Here is an 18,202-nt window from a genome sequence, read left to right as displayed (position 1 = left end):
CTTTCGCTTTCCTCTTCGTGCGCATGCACTATTGGGTGCTTGTGCGCATCCTGTGGAGACTTGGGAAAAAACCCCTGTTTGCGACGGGACATGGGCGGGCGCCGGATGCCATGGACTACCACCGGAAACGCGATCAGACACCAGCCCTTGCCCCTCGGAGGTACTAGTTTTTAACTCCACATCTTCGGCGGGTTTGCCATGGGAGCTCTACACTTCCCAGATGTTGCGGTGTGATCGTGCCTTGAAAATCCGCCTATCATCCATCTCAGTAGTGTGGCTAATGCTCCGTGTGACCGCAGCCAGTGTTTCTTTTTGCTTGAGATCCTCCTAGCTGAACATTTCAGTGATTGAGTCTAAGCACCTGAATGCAAAACTCATGCTCTTCCTCTGAGTATATAACACATCTCCATTTTTATAGAGTTGTTATGTCACATGTGCTCTAAAAAGGAGAGCAATACTTAAAGCACTGCTGCTGGTTCCGTAGATGGCAGAATCTTAGTGCTGGAAATCTTCAGAACGAGGGTCAGCAAGCGTTTGTGAGAGATGCTTTAAATATGAAATATCCATCCTTTTGAGTTAGGTTTTCCACAAGCTTTGATGTCCCAGAAGTGGCGATGAATTTATCTGTCCAGCACATTTTTATCCTATCCTTTCTCCAGGAAGCTCAAGGCAGCATTCATTGTTCTCCCTTCCCCATTTTATCCTCTCGCTGGCCCTATGAGATGGCTTATATTGATAGTATGACTTGCCTAAAGTCATTTAGAGAATTTCATTGCAGAGTAGGGATTTGAACCTGGGTTTCCCCAGCCCTATTCTAATCACATCACCTCTTTAGGTCTGTGGCTCCCAGTGGCAGAAAGAGCTGTTATTTCTATGTGCAGGCTCCAAGGAATAGATGGGCCTGATAGCACTACTACAGTAGAAGGAACAGGCAATTATTAAAGATGATGTTGTCTTTCAGCAGTCAATGGTCTTTTACACTCTCAGTTACCTTCAGCATATCAAAAAGTACCTATATTGGGATTTTGGTAATGTGCTACTTGGTTGTTAGATAATTAATCATTAATTAGCCCTAGCCCAAGTATGCAGATGCTTTTATGCAAAAGGATTAAAATATTGTATGAATATATTACGAGAATAGTGTGTGCATAGGGTTGCCAGATCCTCAGTCAGGACGGGGATTCCCCCAATCAGCTGGCCGGCAGGAGAAGCCCAACCCCGAACAGCCCATTCCCACATCAACATCATCGGCATGATGACATCACGTGGGAGTGATGTCATCATGCCGGGCATGTTGCGTGACAGTGCTCTTTTTGAACAAAACTCTATGGTGACCATAGAGTTTTGACCAAAATGCTAGAGTGTCGCTGTGTGACATGCCTGGCGTGATGACGTCACTTCTGTGTGACATCATCACACTGCTGACATTGCATGCATTGACATTGCCCCACCCTCCCCACTCCCAGAAGGCTCCCTCCCACCTACCTCCACTGACCAGGTAAGTAGACCTGGCAACCCTATGCGTGTAAGCATTATGCAAATAAAGCTACCTTATCCAAGGTGAACATGCGTGGCATTTGGTGAAAGCATGGTGGATTTCAGTGCAGACATCCTTGTTTCTGGCTTCCTTCTTGTGAGAAAAAAAATAAAAGGGGGGGGGAACAAGGAGCAAGGGAGAGTAGATTGTTTGGCCTTTTAGATCCCAATGCATTTTGTGATGACCCTTGTGAGGGGATCTCAATCAGAAACTTCCCTAACTCCCACCCTGGACAAAATTTTTGGGATCTAAAAGGTCAAATAAACTGCTCTCCTTTGTACCTTATCTCCATTTTTTCCCTCCTACTTACTGGTGTGGCATTATTTTCTTCCCAATTCCTTGTCATGAGACATGTAAAGCTGTTGCTGCTGCTGATTTCCCCCCCTGTTTTGCAGTTTCTGGTTTATTTGAGGTCCTCTGCACAGATGATTAATATTGGAGTTTAAATAAAAACTTTCTCCTTACATAGATTCTCAATTAGTCTTACAACTTCCCTGTCCATATAGGAGGGCAGTCTGTCCTTCCTGTATTGTATGTAGTGGGGGGAAGGAGACAATAGCTCGTCAACAGTTTAATGAATTTGTGGTGCAGGTGAAATTTGAACTGGGGACTTGCCAACTGGCATGCTTAACCATGGTTCTCACTAGATGTAGGAAACTGCAAATATTGCCCATCCATTACAGAATGGTTCTCAGAATCCCCTGGAGTAAAGAAATGAGTAGTGGAAGGTTTTTATATCTGATGGCGTGCTTTCACTGTAGCAACAGAATAACCTAATTCTTGTAATCATACATTATGGCCAATTACTTCTACATTTGGCAGACAGTGCAAAAAAATCTTTTTAAAGTTCAGGTTTTTTTAACAGCAGATATCTTAGATCACCCCCAAAGTCTAATACTTTCAGCTTCACTGCATTGTCACAGTACTGAGGCATTACTTCTGTAGTGACCTGTCTCTTACTGGATCACCTGGGCCTCCCCTACCAAATGGTGACCGTGTCTGACCCAGATTACCTTTATTAGCTCTGACAAGAGCACAGTCAGAGCTGGAATGGCTTCAGCCTCTGAGACTAGAATAGTTCCACAACCAAAATTGCATCATGTACTGTCTGCAAACATCAATAAAACCACCTTAGTGGGAAAGTGCTTGTATCCAAAACAAACATATAATACGGTGCCTTTCACAGTAAAATGTTTGAAATCCCTGTGCATCAAATGTAATAAAAGGTTATTAGCATTTTTTAAAGAAATAAACCTTGAATATTTTTCGGTCAAGAAATATTCCATCTATTTACTCCTTTCTCTTATTTTTCTACCTCTTGCTATTCTTGGTTGCTTACAATCACTGCTCTGTGTATCTGCATGTGTGTGTGCGTGCATGCATACAGGGCAGGGAAATGGAGTTGCAAGAAGAATACTGCCTTGAGCACCCCAAGTGTTACTAATTTCACATTTGAAAATAATTTTTCTTCCCAGGTTTGCTACATCAGAGTAGAAAAACTGGAGATTAACAGCACCATCTATGTCCAGTTTTCTTAATATAAAACTGCACTTTCTCTTTACTTCTGCCCTCAGACTTATAAGTAATTTATGTTTTTTGATTAGCACAAGACCCAACTAACTACTGGCTTTTATATTTTCAAAGGGAGAATATCCATTTTCTCAAAACCCCAGTATCACTTCTTGCATAGTGAACCCTTTTTAGCACCAGGCAAGGTTTAACACAGTTGTACATGTGAAGTACTATCAAGTCACAGCTGATGTATGGTGACCCCATAGGGTTTTCAAGGCAAGAGATATTCAAAGATAGTTTACCATTGCCTGCCTCTGCATAGTTAACTTAACACCTTGCCTGAGAAGAATAGTTCTGGTGAATTTGAAAAGCTTGCTTGCTAGTTTGTGACTTTTTCGTTCAGTTGAGCATAATAAAAGCATTACTCCACTATTGCATTTTGGATTTTTGCCAAGCAGCAACTACTAAAGTCAATGTGCTTCAGAAAGTCTGGACGACACATATTGATCTGTTTGAAAGTAGTCCACCACAGCTGAATAGACAGCTGGTGGGAAATATGCCTCCATCATATATGTAGTTGCAGGGGTGGCAAGTTGTCCATCATTTAAGAAACTGTAACTTTTAAAGGATTGCACAGGTGCATTTTCTTTTCTAAAGAAGTGAGAGCATGGTGTATTCATTGTCCCCTTTAAGGGAAGTCACCTGCTTTAGGTTCTCTAAATAAAGGGCCCTAGGGAATTATGTTGCAGAGAATTGAGAATTGTCCTAATATCTGTGCTGGAAATCTGTTAGTGAGCTTAAGGCATGACATACTTGGCCTCTTCTATTGCACTGACTGAGTAGGAAGATGAGTCTTTATGTCCTATCAAGGCATGCATTGGCGGGATCAAGGAATGGTTTGTGTCTCCCATGGAAACAGTCCATGCCTTCTTTAGGGAGACATTCAGCACAGCTTGAAGCCACCAGATGTATGTCTTGTATAGGCAGTGTTATTCTTAAATAAGTAACTGCATAAGCCCTTATTCATTAGGACTCAACAAAACTGAATTGTTTGTCCTTAACCATGGCTGCAGCTTAGGGTGTGTGTGAAAAAGGACTGATGCAAACAGTCTTTAAAATTTCTCCTTTGGTCTTCCTCCCTCTCTACTTCTGTCTTGGTTTTTTCTTTCTTTCTTTCCAGGAGATGTACTTTTCCAGATGGCTGAAGTCCACAGGCAGATTCAAAATCAGTTAGAAGAGATGGTAAGCACTTTACTTTCTGTTGACATATCATCCCTTTGCAGAGGCTGGCCCCAATTTATACATCTACATGGAAAATACATCTGTTATGAAATAGTCATCAAGTCCTAAAATAAAAATTAAGGCCCTGGCTTAACCTACACAGCTGCACAATCACAAACCATATAGTGGCCTTAGGAATGTCACAGAAATAGTTAGGTATCTTAATTGCAAAAAAGATTATCTAAAGATTCCTGTCTGTTTTACCAGTTGGTTTCATACACTGTGAGGACTGAGAGAACTTCCCACACATTATCTAGGTAAAAATACAGTGTTTCTGCTTGATTTGTGATTACTTTAATTATACTGTTAAAAGCCACATGGACTACAACAGAACAAAGATACTCAATATAAGGTTGCAAAAAACTTTACCATACAGAAGGTAACATTGCAATCAGAATCTGAAAGAAGCCAACTAATCTTAGATTTGATTGTCGTACTAGACTCCAGAATTAGAGAAAATAAAGGCAAAAGAAACTTCTTCATAGCTTCAGCTCTCAATGGGCTGTGGTCTCAATTCTTCCCGCAGGGCATGAGCAAATTCTTTCAGAATATAAGGCAACAATTCGGGCCATCATAAAGGCTTATCATAACTTGGGGACCATCAATGTGTATAAATATTTTGGTATTTTATGCTGAAAAGGTAGTCCTAGTGCAATAGTGCAATATTGTACTTCCTAAATTGCTAGAAAGCATTGCACATCTCAATGTATGATAATCTTCATTAAACCACTTTTGGTGGGTAATTTTTCTAGTGCCAAAAAACTTGTAGGATGGATGAAATAACATGAATAAACCAGTTAATTTCTCTGTATGCTCATGAACACAGGATGAAAACATGATTCCCTCTTTTAAGTAGGCACAGTCTGGAGTAAGATATGTCTCAGCTACATTATTTGATATTGCATTTGTCCATCTAAGAGAACATAGCCGAAAATCCACAATAACAATCTGGGGATTGAATTTAATACCCATGTTATCACTGTGCTTTATTTGAAGGATTAAATTTAGCAGTAAGTGATCACTCATAAGATAGGCATCAACCAAAAACCTCTTAACTAATGAAAACATATCAGGAGACAAAATAAAATAATCAACTACACTTGCTCTTTGGGAATTTATAAAGGTGTAATCACCCCTTCTTTGAAAAGGAGGCACCCGTTAGCAATTCCTAACTTCCATTTCAAGACAAAGTCCATCAGATAATGACCAGCTTTGTTAATCATCACATCTAAACAGTTTTGCACCATGTAAGGATTATCCAAAATTCCAAAGATTCCCATCTTTTATGGTTAGTCTAAAGTAGTCTTCGATAGAGCTCCCAATCTGAACGTTATAATTGCCTGCAATCATAATTGATGCTTCATCTTACTGGTAAACTAGTTGTCGAATTAATGAGTCCAGTTCCTGCCAATTCCTGTTTAAATTGTCCCCTGTTATGGGGGGAGATAAAGATTAATTAAAATGATTTTCTGTACAGCAAACTCCAAAAGGAGAACCATAAATAAATGAGATTTAGAAGGTATTTCAGTAACTCTGACCTACAATGATAAAGAAATCAGAGTGGCCAAACCTGCGAATGGATGACCTGTCTTATTAATTCTAACCGTCTGCTTGAAATAGGCACTAAAGGCTGAAAGAAAAAATTCAGAAGTCCTCATCACTCTTGTTAATCCATCCTGCCACATTCCATGATAATATTTTAACATAATTTTCTTTTTTAGATATGATATTGTATCTTTCTGGCTGCAAGAGTAAGTCAGAAATATTATCTGGGGGATTTTGTTTTTGCACCCACAAACTCCATCTTATTTGGTTCCAGTTGAGTGCCTAACCTTGTTTCCCCTCTCCTGTCAGTCAGTAAGGGATATAATGTCTGGGGTGGCACCTCTGAATCCAAAAGACCTACTGGTCTTGACATCAAAGGCTCGTTATTTAATCCTTCGACTGGCATTGTCCATGGTGGAACTTTAATATGAAAAGAGGACCCCTCCTTGGCAGTGCCCTTGTTATCAATGTGGCCAGTAGCACTGTTTCTCATCAGAAAAGATGAATCAATGTTACTTTTGAGGGTGTCACACAGCCACCGTAGCCATGTAATAATATGCTCTAGCTCAGACTGCGTAAGATGTCTAAATGATGTCAGTAGTTCGTTCTCTGTTCTACTTGCCGACGACCTTCAGGAAAACCCTTTATTTTATCTTTCCATATAAAGAGTAATTGATCTGTTTCTCTGTTCTTGTATTCCACTTTACATTTGGGGAGAATTCATTCTTTTACCCTCTCTGGATACATTCTTTGATGTAAGTCCTATATCTGAGGTGCTTGCATGCTGGGCAGACTACTTTGAATGCAATAGAAGCAAAATCTCGGTTTGCTTTTAGGATCCAGTGGGAAATATTCCATAACTATTCAAGTAGGATATAGTGACATAATCCAGTGGGGAATTCTTGGTGAATAAAACTGAAACAAATAGTGATCATAACCATGAGGATTTGGAAATGTAACAGTAAATTTCAAATCAACTGAGTTATAAAATGAGCAAAAAGCTCAAAAAGTTTTTGCTAATGACTTTGGGAACCAGCAAATCCTTCAAGAATTAAAAGGAGAGATTGTTAATACAACTCTGTATGGATCCAGGGAAAATTGAGGTTCCATACATATGTCTACCAGCTCATCACCCTCAGTTCATAAATTCATCTTTGAGTGATCCTTATGAATCCCATACTCTTTATTATACATCAAAAATTTTATTTGGGAAGAAAATTAATCCAATTTACAGTTTATCTTACTTAAGTTGTCAGCAATTAGTAGAGTCTGATTGGCAATAGTGTTAAATCTCCTGATTGATCTTTTACGCTTTTTAGGTTTTCTATGTTCCTACTAATTATCTTTTCCAGATTTACAGTATCAGTATCTGTGTCAATATCAGTATCAAGTAAAGAATTTGTGGACAAATCATCTTTTATAACTTCAATATCAGTTGCTAATATGCCCTTTTTATTCTGTAACCTATTCATCATCATCATCATCATCATCATGTATTTTTGCATTTTTGTGTGTATTTATGGGTGTGGCTGTGCCTGGAAGTCATGATAACCTCTGGTAACTCCTACTGGGGCATGGAGGACATTCAGAGAAGTGGCTTGATAGCTTGCCTCTGGCCTCCTGGCCCTGGTATTCTCTGGAGGTCTCCCATCGAAATACCTTGGTAGGGTTGGCTCTGCTTAGTTTCCAAGATCTGATGAAATCAGGCTTGCCTGGGCTATCCAGGTCAGGGCAACCCTGTTCATTATTAATTGAGAAACATGGGCTAAATAATCATCTAATTTGCTCTTGGTTGAGAGTCTGTTAAAAGACATTTAATCAAGAATCAAAATATTGTATAAAATATAAGACTGTAAAAGGTCTCTATCAGTTCAATATATTATTAATGCGTGGGTTAAAACTGCAATAAAAAACCAAAACATATATAACAATGGTGCAATTAATTAAACCTGTCCTTTAAAAGGATCAGAAAACAAGTCACATAGCGACATGAGGAATAAATGACTTCCTCATCACAATTCTCCCTTCTTGATTTCCCAAGTCACACAGTTCTGCACCAAGCTTATTTAGCATTCTTACTAATTTATATAAAATATAAAAAGTAGAAACCAGGTGGTAAAACAATCTCAACCAATCTGAATAAAACCCTTCATTCTCCTACCAAAATCAGTCATTCAGTTGCTAACCATTCCTCCCCACTCAGACATAACACTGAGCAGATGTAGCAGTTAATCACAAGCTCAGCATTAGCCTTATCTACATAATGAGATAAAGTCCCTAGTAGTGTAAATACCAATGATATAAAACACTAACTATAAAGACAGTAACTCAGCCACTAAACACTAGCTACCTCCTATAAACTCTTGTACTCCAGGAACTAATGGGGAACTTATAGGATAAAATAAATACTTAATACTTAGGTAAAATAGCAAAAAAACACTCTGCAGAGTGCAAATAAAACACAACCCAGGAAATCCCTTCGTCTTTCTCTCCCGTCCACGTGTAGATAAAAATCCAGTTAACATAAAAGACTAGGAAGATAAGCTGCTGGCAAAGAGCCAGAAATGAGAGAAGAGATAATAAATAAAATAAATTTAAAAAACCTCTGTAAGTAGAGCACAGCAGCATCTTGCTCTCTCCAAGCCAGAACTGAAACTCTGATTTGTGATTACAGATACCCACCTTTGCCTAATAATTGTTCATTGCTTGTTTTATTCCGCTTGGCTGTGACTTGGCTTCTTCCTAGCACCTTTACTTGTCCTTGAACATCCTGTTTTGTAGTCCACTACCCCATTACAACTGGTTGAGTGTGTGCAGAATAAACCAAGGTCCCTTGGGCATCCTCTTCCACATGAGCATAAGAAGGTAGCAAATCTTAATATACCAAGAAGTTAACATCATGCCCTTTTCTTTCCTGTGTAATTCTTAGCTAAAGTCCTTCCACAATGAGTTATTAACACAGCTGGAGCAGAAAGTAGAACTGGACTCACGGTACCTAAGTGTAAGTAAGGTAAAACTAATCACTTCTTGATTTTGACTGCATTTATCTGTGTATTTCATTGGAAGGTCTGCCACTAGAAACATTCTGCTCTTCTTAGGCAAGGATAGGCAGGAGGTTAATTGAGGTCTTCTGGTGAATCATCAAATGCCTGGTGGTTGCTGGGATTCTTACAAGGAATGCTGGATTAAATAGGCCTTAATGTGATCCTGCAAGCCATTTCTTATCAGTTAAGATGTAGCTGATCTGTAACCCTGAATATGTGTTTTTGTTTAAGAACTTAAGAGACCATGAAGGTGCACTTAAGAGGCCATGAGGATGCACTAACTGGCCTGGAGAAAATGGTTCTGCCTCTTTAATAGAGGCTTAATGTGTGAAAATGGGCAGCTGAAGCTTTTCAGGGCATGGTGGTGAATAACATGACTTGGTAAATAGCATCCCATTAAGCCTCTGTTAACAGGACAGAAGAGTTTTCTCTAGGCAGTTGCAACCCCAGATGCACTCTTGTTCCATAAATTTAAAACACAATATGGAGGCATGGGGATTCTAATGAAACAAGAAAATAGATTGTGCAAGCTTGATGTTAGCTTGTTTCTGCTCTAGAGTGTGTACTATAGCTTAACGCGCATCAGTACGGAGTAATAGTGGATAAGGTAGCGGGAAGGGGATAGTACAGTTGATTTTTAAATCCTGACATCTTCCCATTGGCTAAGAGTGCCTTGGTCCATTGTCCAGCCCCTCCCCCCATTTCTGGCCACATCTGAAATGGCTTTAAGGTATCATATATCATGGATAGTTCTAGGTGTTCAGCATAGTTGGGTTTCAAAGGAACAGTGCAGACTACTAATGAATTCAGAATAAATGCTTCTGGCCTGTTGACCTGAACAGAGCTAGATAAAATGCTTGTTTGTTGAAAATTCAGCATTTTCCTATCCCTTTCCCACTGTGTAGGAGTGTAGGATAACAATATCTCTAGGTATTTTGGTGGAGAAAAACATATAAGCAGATAACATTTTAAAACAGCACCATTCAGCCCTATTACTTCTTTTGTTGCAGAAAAATGAGTACCTTTTCGGAGCTGGATTTATTTATTCCATTGTGGTGGTAGTGATGCTTGTTTCTTTTAAAAGAATCTCTCTTATTACCCTTTATAAACCAATGCCCAGAAAAGAAAGGGGGAAACAGTTTGCAAAGCCAAACATGACCCTAATAGGCATTTAACACTACATTAAGGTTTAAACTATATGTCCTGCTAATAAAACTCCCAAGGTTAGCATACCCAGGGCAGTAGGAATGTTTTTTCTCTACTTTTCCCAGATGAAGTTAGCTCTGATTTCTAAACATTCAAAATGTGCTCTCTGCAGCAGGAACGAAGTCAGGACCTTTTGGCTGCAGAGAGGATGTAAACAGTGTTCATTAGGAGAAGAGGCACAATCTCTTCAGCCTTTCTATATTTCAGCTATTCAGCAGTCCCACGTTTCTTCCATATTTAGGCTGCACTGAAGAAATACCAGACTGAGCAAAGGAATAAAGGGGACTCACTAGAAAAGTGCCAGGCAGAACTAAAGAAACTTCGGAAGAAGAGCCAAGGGAGCAAGAACCCTCAGAAGTACTCTGACAAGGAGCTGCAGGTAGGGTTTGTTTGTCTGGAAGGCTTCTGGGTTGAAGAGTCAGTCCTTGTTATCCCCACTGGGGCTGATTGCAGGGGAACCTGAATAGTACCGTTGTAAGCACATATAGCTATTCTTGCATTATGCCACACAGCTATGTTGGCCTCTCCCCTGTAGCTTGACCAGCTGCAGATTGTATTGTACATACCACTTTGAGCAACGGTTCTGTTTTCTGTTGTAGAAAAATACAGCAACTTTGTGATAGAGTACTCTGCAGTCATTGGAGTATAGAGCTGTGATCCAGTGCAGATTTACCTGGGAGTAAGCTCTACTGAAAAATGTTATATTTGCTTGTATGTAAACCTACATAGATTTGGGCTGCAGTTCTGGAAGCCTGAAATAAGTAAAATCTCTTCTTTGTGATACCTTAAGTTGCCTAGATATGTTTTCACTTCAGATGATAGTAGAACAGTGTTCTAGTTGTTCAGGCACGTAACAAAAGCTGTAGAGTCAGACACTTACAAAAGAGTCTGAAAACTCTTGATTTGTCTGAGATGTTGTTTTTTGTCAATGAATGAATTGCAAAATCAGGGTCCCCCACCTTTTCATTTTACTAATTTTGAATTGTTGTTCTATATATACACATAAACTGGATCTCATCCTGCTAACAACATCCCTCAGGCCTCTTAATTTTCAATTTGGCTTCTTTTTTCCACACCCCACTTCAACATGTAAGAAATGTCTATCAGTGTACACCAGAGGGGTTTTTCATTAGAAAAAATAAATAACTTATCTAGACAGTGACTTCTGATTTCAAGGACCCTTGAAAACCTCATACTGTTTTCTAATCAGATTTTGATTGTGTCCCCTAGAGACTGAGGCATGAGAGTCCCAAGGCAGATGCAATTTCTGTTGTCTGACATGAACAACCAAGTGCAGTTGCATAAATCTTAGCGAAAGGAAATTATGTTCTTCAAAGCAAAAACTATACACTGTTTTGAAGAAGCAAAAGACTGTCAGAAAAGATGATGGGGGGAAGCAAATGCGTACTGATACCATGAAATGAGCAGTAGTATGAGACTGAACACATGCAGAGCGTGTGGTGGCACTCTCTGGATTAATGGTTATAGTTGCTTTCCTAAATCCAGCCTGTTCATTTCCCAAAATGAGTAAGGTCTTTTAAAATAATTTTTGGTTCTAACTTCTGCTTAAGGCGATAGCTGTATGAGCAGTACTAGAATGGGTGTAGTTCCTTGGTTCTCTCTCCCAACCCCTTCCTAGGTCAGTGGCTTCTCAACTGATATCCTACCTTTTGCAGATCTACAAGTACAGCAAATCTTAACAAGAAATTAATAACGTTATTCTGTAGCCTACAGAAAGCTGTGTTATTGTTGGCTGCTATTTTTTCCCTTATCAAGGAGAGAAATGCTGCAGTCAGTGTCATATACCAGGGTCACAGGTAGAATTAAGACAGTGAAACACACAGGCCTCCTCTGCCATCGTAATTACAACCTCCCAGGATTTTCTTTCATTCTTGGGCCTTTCCCCCATTCCTTGCTGTTCTTCAGTGCTGGATTAAAAACTGTGTTACGTGTCTTTCTTTGCATGTACACATTCTTTTATATTCATGCCACCAGCTTTGTTGGTTGGTTGCATGTTTCACTTCACTTATGCAACCTGTATAAATTCAAGTTACCCTGTTGCTAATTTCTTCACCTGCAATGTGTCTTGAGTAAGAAGCAAGCCAGTATATCAAATTAAGCATGAGATGTGCCTGCACAATGCTTTTAACAGTTGTGGACAGGTAAGTCTACTTCTAGTCACCGAGTATAAGGGTTTCCTGTGTGGATTCATGAGAAATGACCCTTCCCCTTCAGATCATAGTTCAAATCATCCTATTTGGAGAATGAGACTGTACTTCTCATCTTTGCTGAATAAAGTTCAGGCCTTTCCCACTAAACAGAGGTGCAGGTATAGGGAAATAATTGCCAGGTGATTAACATGAAGGCTATGCTGGTGAAGGCTGTATGTTTTAATTGCATGAAAAAGCAATGAGTTGCTAGTTCCTAATTGGCTGTGTGATTTGAAGAGTCGCTGAAGAGAAATAGGACTGTTTATCAGCAATTATCTCTTAGATTTCTTAGTGTTATCTCATGCAGTATTAAAAGTTAAAGTAAGAACTTCAGTCCATTTTTTTAAAATGCAACTTTATGGCCCAATAGCCTCCTAAGTTTGTTCTGAGATGCTATCATAGAAAGGAAGTTGCATTGCCAATTTTTTAAAATATCTTTGACATATGTTCACTGGTCTGTATGAGTCTTTTTATGTAGTTCAAGGGGGAGACCCGCAATACTCGTTGGGGGGCAGTCTCTCTCTTTCCCCCGTTCTCTCTCTTCCCCCCCTCTCTCTATCCCCCGTCAAAGCTTGGCCTCGCCGGGCTGTCTCCCCCCCCTCACCAGTCTCTCTCCCCCCCCACTCACTCTCTCTCTCTTTTTCCCCGTGTACCGAGGCCCTCGGCAGTCTCTCTTCCCCTCCTCGACTTTCTTCCCTCACCTCACTTGTGTCTCGCCGCCGCCACCACTGCTGGGCCTCTCCTGGAGAGGTTTGTGCACTCTTGGGGCAGTCCCCAGGGGTGCACAAAAATCTGAAAACTAAAAAAAATATATCGGGGGGGATGTTTAAACCCCCCCGAAAGTGCCAGAGCGTTCGTGCGCATGCGCACGAACGCTCTGGCACTTTCGGGGGGATTTAAACATCCCCCCCGATATATTTTTTTTAGTTTTCAGATTTTTGTGCACCCCTGGGGACTGCCCCAAGAGTGCACAAACCTCTCCCTGCCCCTTAAGTGCCCCCCAAGTGCAGATATAGATATCCGCACAGACGGGGGCACTTCACTATTAGATATATAGATAAGAACGTAAGAGAAGCCAATGTTGGATGAGGCCAATGGCCCATCCAGTCCAACACTCTGTTGCACAGTGGCCAAAAATACCAGGTGCTATCAGGATGTCCAGCAGTGGAGCCAGGACACTAGAAGCCCTCCCACTGTTGACCCCTCCCCCAGCCACAAGAATATACCTATACCTTGTGGCTAATAGCCACCGATAGACTTCTGCTTCATATGCTTATCTAATTCCCTCTTGAAGCCATCCATGCTTGTAGCCACCACCACCTCCTGTGGCAGTGAATTCCATGTGTTAATCACTCTTTGGGTGAAGAAGTACTTCCTTTTATCTGTTCTAACCTGACTGCTCAGCAATTTCATTGAGTGCCTATGAGTTCTTGTGAGAAAGGGACAAAAGTACCTATTTCTCTACCTGCTCTATCCCATTCATAATCTTATAAACCTCGATCATGTCACCCCTCAGCCGTCGTTTCTCCAAGCTAAAGAGCCCCAAGCGCTTTAACCTTTCCTCATAGGGAAAGTGTACCAACCCTTTTATCATTCGAGTTGCCCTTTTCTGCCCTTTTCCCAAATCTATAATACCCTTTTTAAGGTGTGGTGACTACCTGAATTACTTTTTATTAAACTTGGCATGTATCTGAGCCTTTAAACTCCATCTGAATGCCACCTACTTCAGTGCCTACAGAATGGCTGTCATAAGAAGCATCTGTACAAATTACAAATGTTTCAGAACTGCTGCAGAAGATTCAGACTGGAAAAGAATCCAGAAATTCCATCTATCTTGCAGTGTTGGCATTTCTGCAGTGGTTGTATGATGTCTGTACAGTGCTGACACTACTTTTTATTATGACATGCTTCCCATAAGATTTCCATGCATTGATTTTTAGCATGTTTCTTCCTCTCTCTTTTTTTGGTATGAATCTGAATAATGTAGTTTAAAGTTCTTTTCTAACAGTCTTTGAGGGGTCAAATCTCCATTGTGCTCTTCTTGTGTTTGCTGCATATCCACACTTGAGTGGGTAAGGATTCAGCATTAGTTGCCTCTGAGGTCTGTTTTCAGACTTCCGCTGAAGTTCTGAGGGCTTATTCAGATTGCAAGCATTTCCCTTCACAGAAGAATGTCTGTTTGGTAATGCATATGAAAAATATAAAAATGCAGTATTCATATACATTTTGCATTTTGTAAAATGTTTTTTCCATAGGTATATAAGTGCTTTTTAAAATGAAAACATAGACCAGATTGGTGGAATGGTTCAGTAGCAAGCTGCCACTGAATGAATGCCTTAAATTATGAGGCGGACAGACCTGTAGAATTGTAATTTCTTCCAGCCTGTAACTTTTACTACAGGAATGTGAAGCTGGAAAAAGCTTTGACACTTGAGACAAAAATCCAGAAAACAGACATTTGGTTCTCTTTTAGAGGTGTCCAAAACCTGTCTCCTTATTCATTCTCATAGTTTTATTAGCCCTGATGTGATATGTACTCTAGGACATTTTCTGAGCATTCATTTGATGGAGGTGGGGTGCTGCTGCTGCAGCATTGCCTCTCCTGTCTCCTAATGTTAAATGTCTGTCCTTGGAAATAGCAGGGCAGGTGGTGGGGAGGGGAGGGACAGAGAGATTCTCTGCATGATGCCTGTCTAGGTAGCTGCCCACCACAAACAGCAGCCCCAGCCAAGCAGCACTGAGGGTCTGAATAGGAGTGGCAGAGGAGAAAATTGTGACACCGTTCCCAAGTAGAATTAAACTAAACACACACACACTTTCTAATCTATCATGTTCCAAGAATGAGTTGGGCGTAATGGAAGTTGGTCAGGCAAGCAGCTCAGTAGTGAGTTAGATGCATTCTTGCTTGCAACTTTTAATTTTTATTGGTTTTCAGTAGTTTTTTTTTAAGTTTTAGGGAATAAATCAAACATGTGCAAATCAATATTCAGATAAAAGAAGAAACATTTAAACATCTAATATTAATTCCTACATTGAAAAGTGGAATAAATTAGATTTTAAAAATGCACTGTAATTAGTATTTATCAGGAGAAACTGAACTTGAATGTAATCCTTCTGCATATACCTTAAAAGGAAACCAGGTGGCAAACAACATGTCTTGTTTAGCCCAAACTCATAAACTCTTATTGGTTTGACAATAATGAGATTGAACGTACTCCTATGATGTGATGCAAGCTAAGATGCATCTTGATGCTGGCCAAATGTAACACTGGAAAGAGCCCTGGGTGTGCATCCCTGACAGCAGAGACCTCTCTGATGCCTTTTAAAAGAAGTCTGTTAGAGAATGCAGTAGTTCAGACTGGCAACTCTGTAACTAATCCTTCTTTGGGGTGTTACAGAGACTTGGATGGGTTCCTTTTTGTAGCACTTGTTTGAGCTAAAATGGAAAAGCTATTTGGATCAGCCATCCAAATGTTTAAATTTTCCCTTTAGTTAAAATGTACAATGTGCTTATCTCTTTGGAAAGCCCTATGATAGCGGTTTGCGTTTAATGCGCGAGCCAGTTTGGTGTAATGGTTAAGTGCGCGGACTCTAATCTGGGAGAACTGGGTTTGATTCCCCACTCCTCCACTTGCACCTGGCTGGATGACCTTGGGCAAGCCGTAGCTCTGGCACAGCTGTTCTTGAAAAAGAGCAGTTTATGAAGAGCTCTCTCAGCCCCACCTACCTCACAGGGTGTCTGTTGTGGGGAGGGGAAGGGAAAGGAGTTGTAAGCCGCTCTGAGACACCTTTGGGTAGTGAAGGGCGGGGTATAAATCCAATCTCTTCTTCTTCTTCGTCTTCTTAAGCTGTATTGCAAAAACTACTAATTTGTAGGGGTTCCCCCCCCCCTTCTAGCACTGTTTCTTTGGAGTAAGTAAAAATGTTCTGAATCGATTAACTTATTTATCTCTTCACTGTCTCTTGAGATTGGTATTGTAGCAGTTGCTGCCCACTCTTGAAAAGCTTCTAGTAGATTTGAACGGTTGAGGTGCATCCAACCAAACGGGTCACTTCTAAAAGTTCTATTGGTTTTCAGTGAAAGACAAATGAACAGATACGTAATGTTGCAAATGAAATCCATGACTTTTTATATAAGTGCTTTTCTTTGACTGTATTGTGACTATAGCCTCTGGCCCAGCTGTGTGAGCTATGTCATCTGGCATCAACCGTAGCCCACCTTGGATGATCTTAGGTGGCAGACAGAAGAAGACTCATGCCTACGATCCCCTCCTTCCAACTGATTGGGTTGCTTGGGTGGTAAACTGGCTCTGGAAATGAGAGGAAGGAATTTCACCGGGGGGGGGGAGGCGGCGGTGCCCTAGTTAAGGTTTGGTATGAATATTTTGCTTTAAAACTGATTAGAGCAGCTATTGCTGGAAATAGTTGGAAATTATTAGTTCTGTACTTTCTAGCTATTACGTGTGACAGTTGCAGATATAATTCTTACTAGTTTCATTCCTGTGAAAGTAACAGTAAACTGCCAGGCCCACTTTCCACTTACATTTGTGTGTGCAGTCTTAATATTTCCTGATCCAGCATTAGATTTTGACTACTATGATTATAGTAACTGCACAGAAAGAGATGTTTGTATGTGCTTTGTCTCCTGGTGGTACCACAGGAGCAGTGTGATAGGAAAATTGGCATGTGCTAAAATTCTCCGCCCTTTAAAGCCCCACTAAACAGAATCTGAAGGCTATAGAATTTCTTATGACCGATGCTCCCTCTAAGCTGTGGAATCTTGTGAGCAAAAATTCTACTTTGTGAGCCACTGGCATTAAAGTTGTGAGCAAGCAATTTGGCTACTTCATAAATTAGTTTCCTCTGGAGCCATCCTTCCTAAGTCTAGACAAAAATGTGTGAGGCGGAGGCTAAAAAACTGTGAGCTAGCTCACACTAACTCAGCTTACAGGGAATACTGCTTTAATTTGAGTCATGGCCCTAGGGCTTAGTGTGAAGAGCTAGTGAGGGACTCCAAGGTTTTTTGAGGCATATTGGAGGAGAGATGGGGTGGGGGGATACTTGTTTGCATAGAGAATCTAGTTTCCTTTCCATGGAAATATCTTGATAGGCAAGGTTAAGATTTTAAGCTCTGGAGCCTGTGTATCGATTGTTGAGACTCCTCTTCTTTTTTTTGGAAAGGGTCCTGAATGGCATTAAACAGGGAGATGGTAGCAATGCTCCCTCTGAGCGAGCAATTTGGCTACTACATAAATTAGTTAGCTCTGGAGCCATCCTTCCTGAGATAAGACAAAAATGTGTGAGCCAGAGGCTAAAAAAACTGTAAGCTAGCTCACGCTAACTCAGCTTAGAGGGAACCCTGGATAGTAGTAAAGAATGGTGTCCCTTGCCTTGCCCCTACGTGTCTTAAATTAAGTCACAAACTTTTACAGGTAGTGGGCATAGCTTTCAGGTAAGTTTGATCATGCACTGAAGAAATAGTAAGGATTAGGGAGAGCATGGCTGTGATGGTTCCTAGCAGGACCCAAGTATCAGTTCTCTGGGTTTGATGCAAAATACCCTTGCACCCCACCCATAAGACTATGTGTGTGGTTTAAGCTCATGTCATAAAAGACATAAACCGTATTTCTGAAATTACACTGTAATTATCATGGTAACAAGCTTACAGTAAGGACCAAGCCCTCTTCTTCCCTCTCCCCATCCCCTGGACCAGGGCCCAAGTAAAGTATATCCATCATCTGTACTTTGCTTTGGCCCTTAGTGGCATGTCTGTTTTGTTAAATATTCTTGCCAAAGGTTGGATATGTTCGAGGATAGTCAGCCTTTGTTAACATTTTGTTAAAGCAGTTGATTTTGCTGTGCAGGAT

General features: G+C 40.6%; 1 protein-coding gene across 6 annotated transcripts in view; it reads left to right on the top strand.

Annotated features, from left to right (window-relative positions):
- The window catches only part of BAIAP2 (BAI1-associated protein 2), a 203,023-nt gene that overhangs the window by 115,455 nt on the left and 69,366 nt on the right, over positions 1-18,202 (top strand). For all 6 annotated transcript variants that reach the window (XM_015408653.1, XM_015408630.1, XM_015408665.1 and 3 more), the window contains exons 4-6: positions 4,230-4,291; positions 8,805-8,876; positions 10,367-10,504. In XM_015408653.1, the coding sequence (XP_015264139.1) occupies positions 4,230-4,291; positions 8,805-8,876; positions 10,367-10,504 (272 nt within the window). The remainder of the gene's footprint in view (positions 1-4,229; positions 4,292-8,804; positions 8,877-10,366; positions 10,505-18,202) is intronic.

This window comes from Gekko japonicus, unplaced genomic scaffold (genome assembly GCF_001447785.1).
Source record: "Gekko japonicus isolate JY-2015 unplaced genomic scaffold, Gekko_japonicus_V1.1 scaffold57, whole genome shotgun sequence".
NCBI classification, from domain to species: Eukaryota; Metazoa; Chordata; class Lepidosauria; order Squamata; family Gekkonidae; genus Gekko; species Gekko japonicus.
The sequence above is the reverse complement of the archived record's forward strand: the minus strand, read 5'-3'. Positions and strand labels throughout refer to the sequence as shown.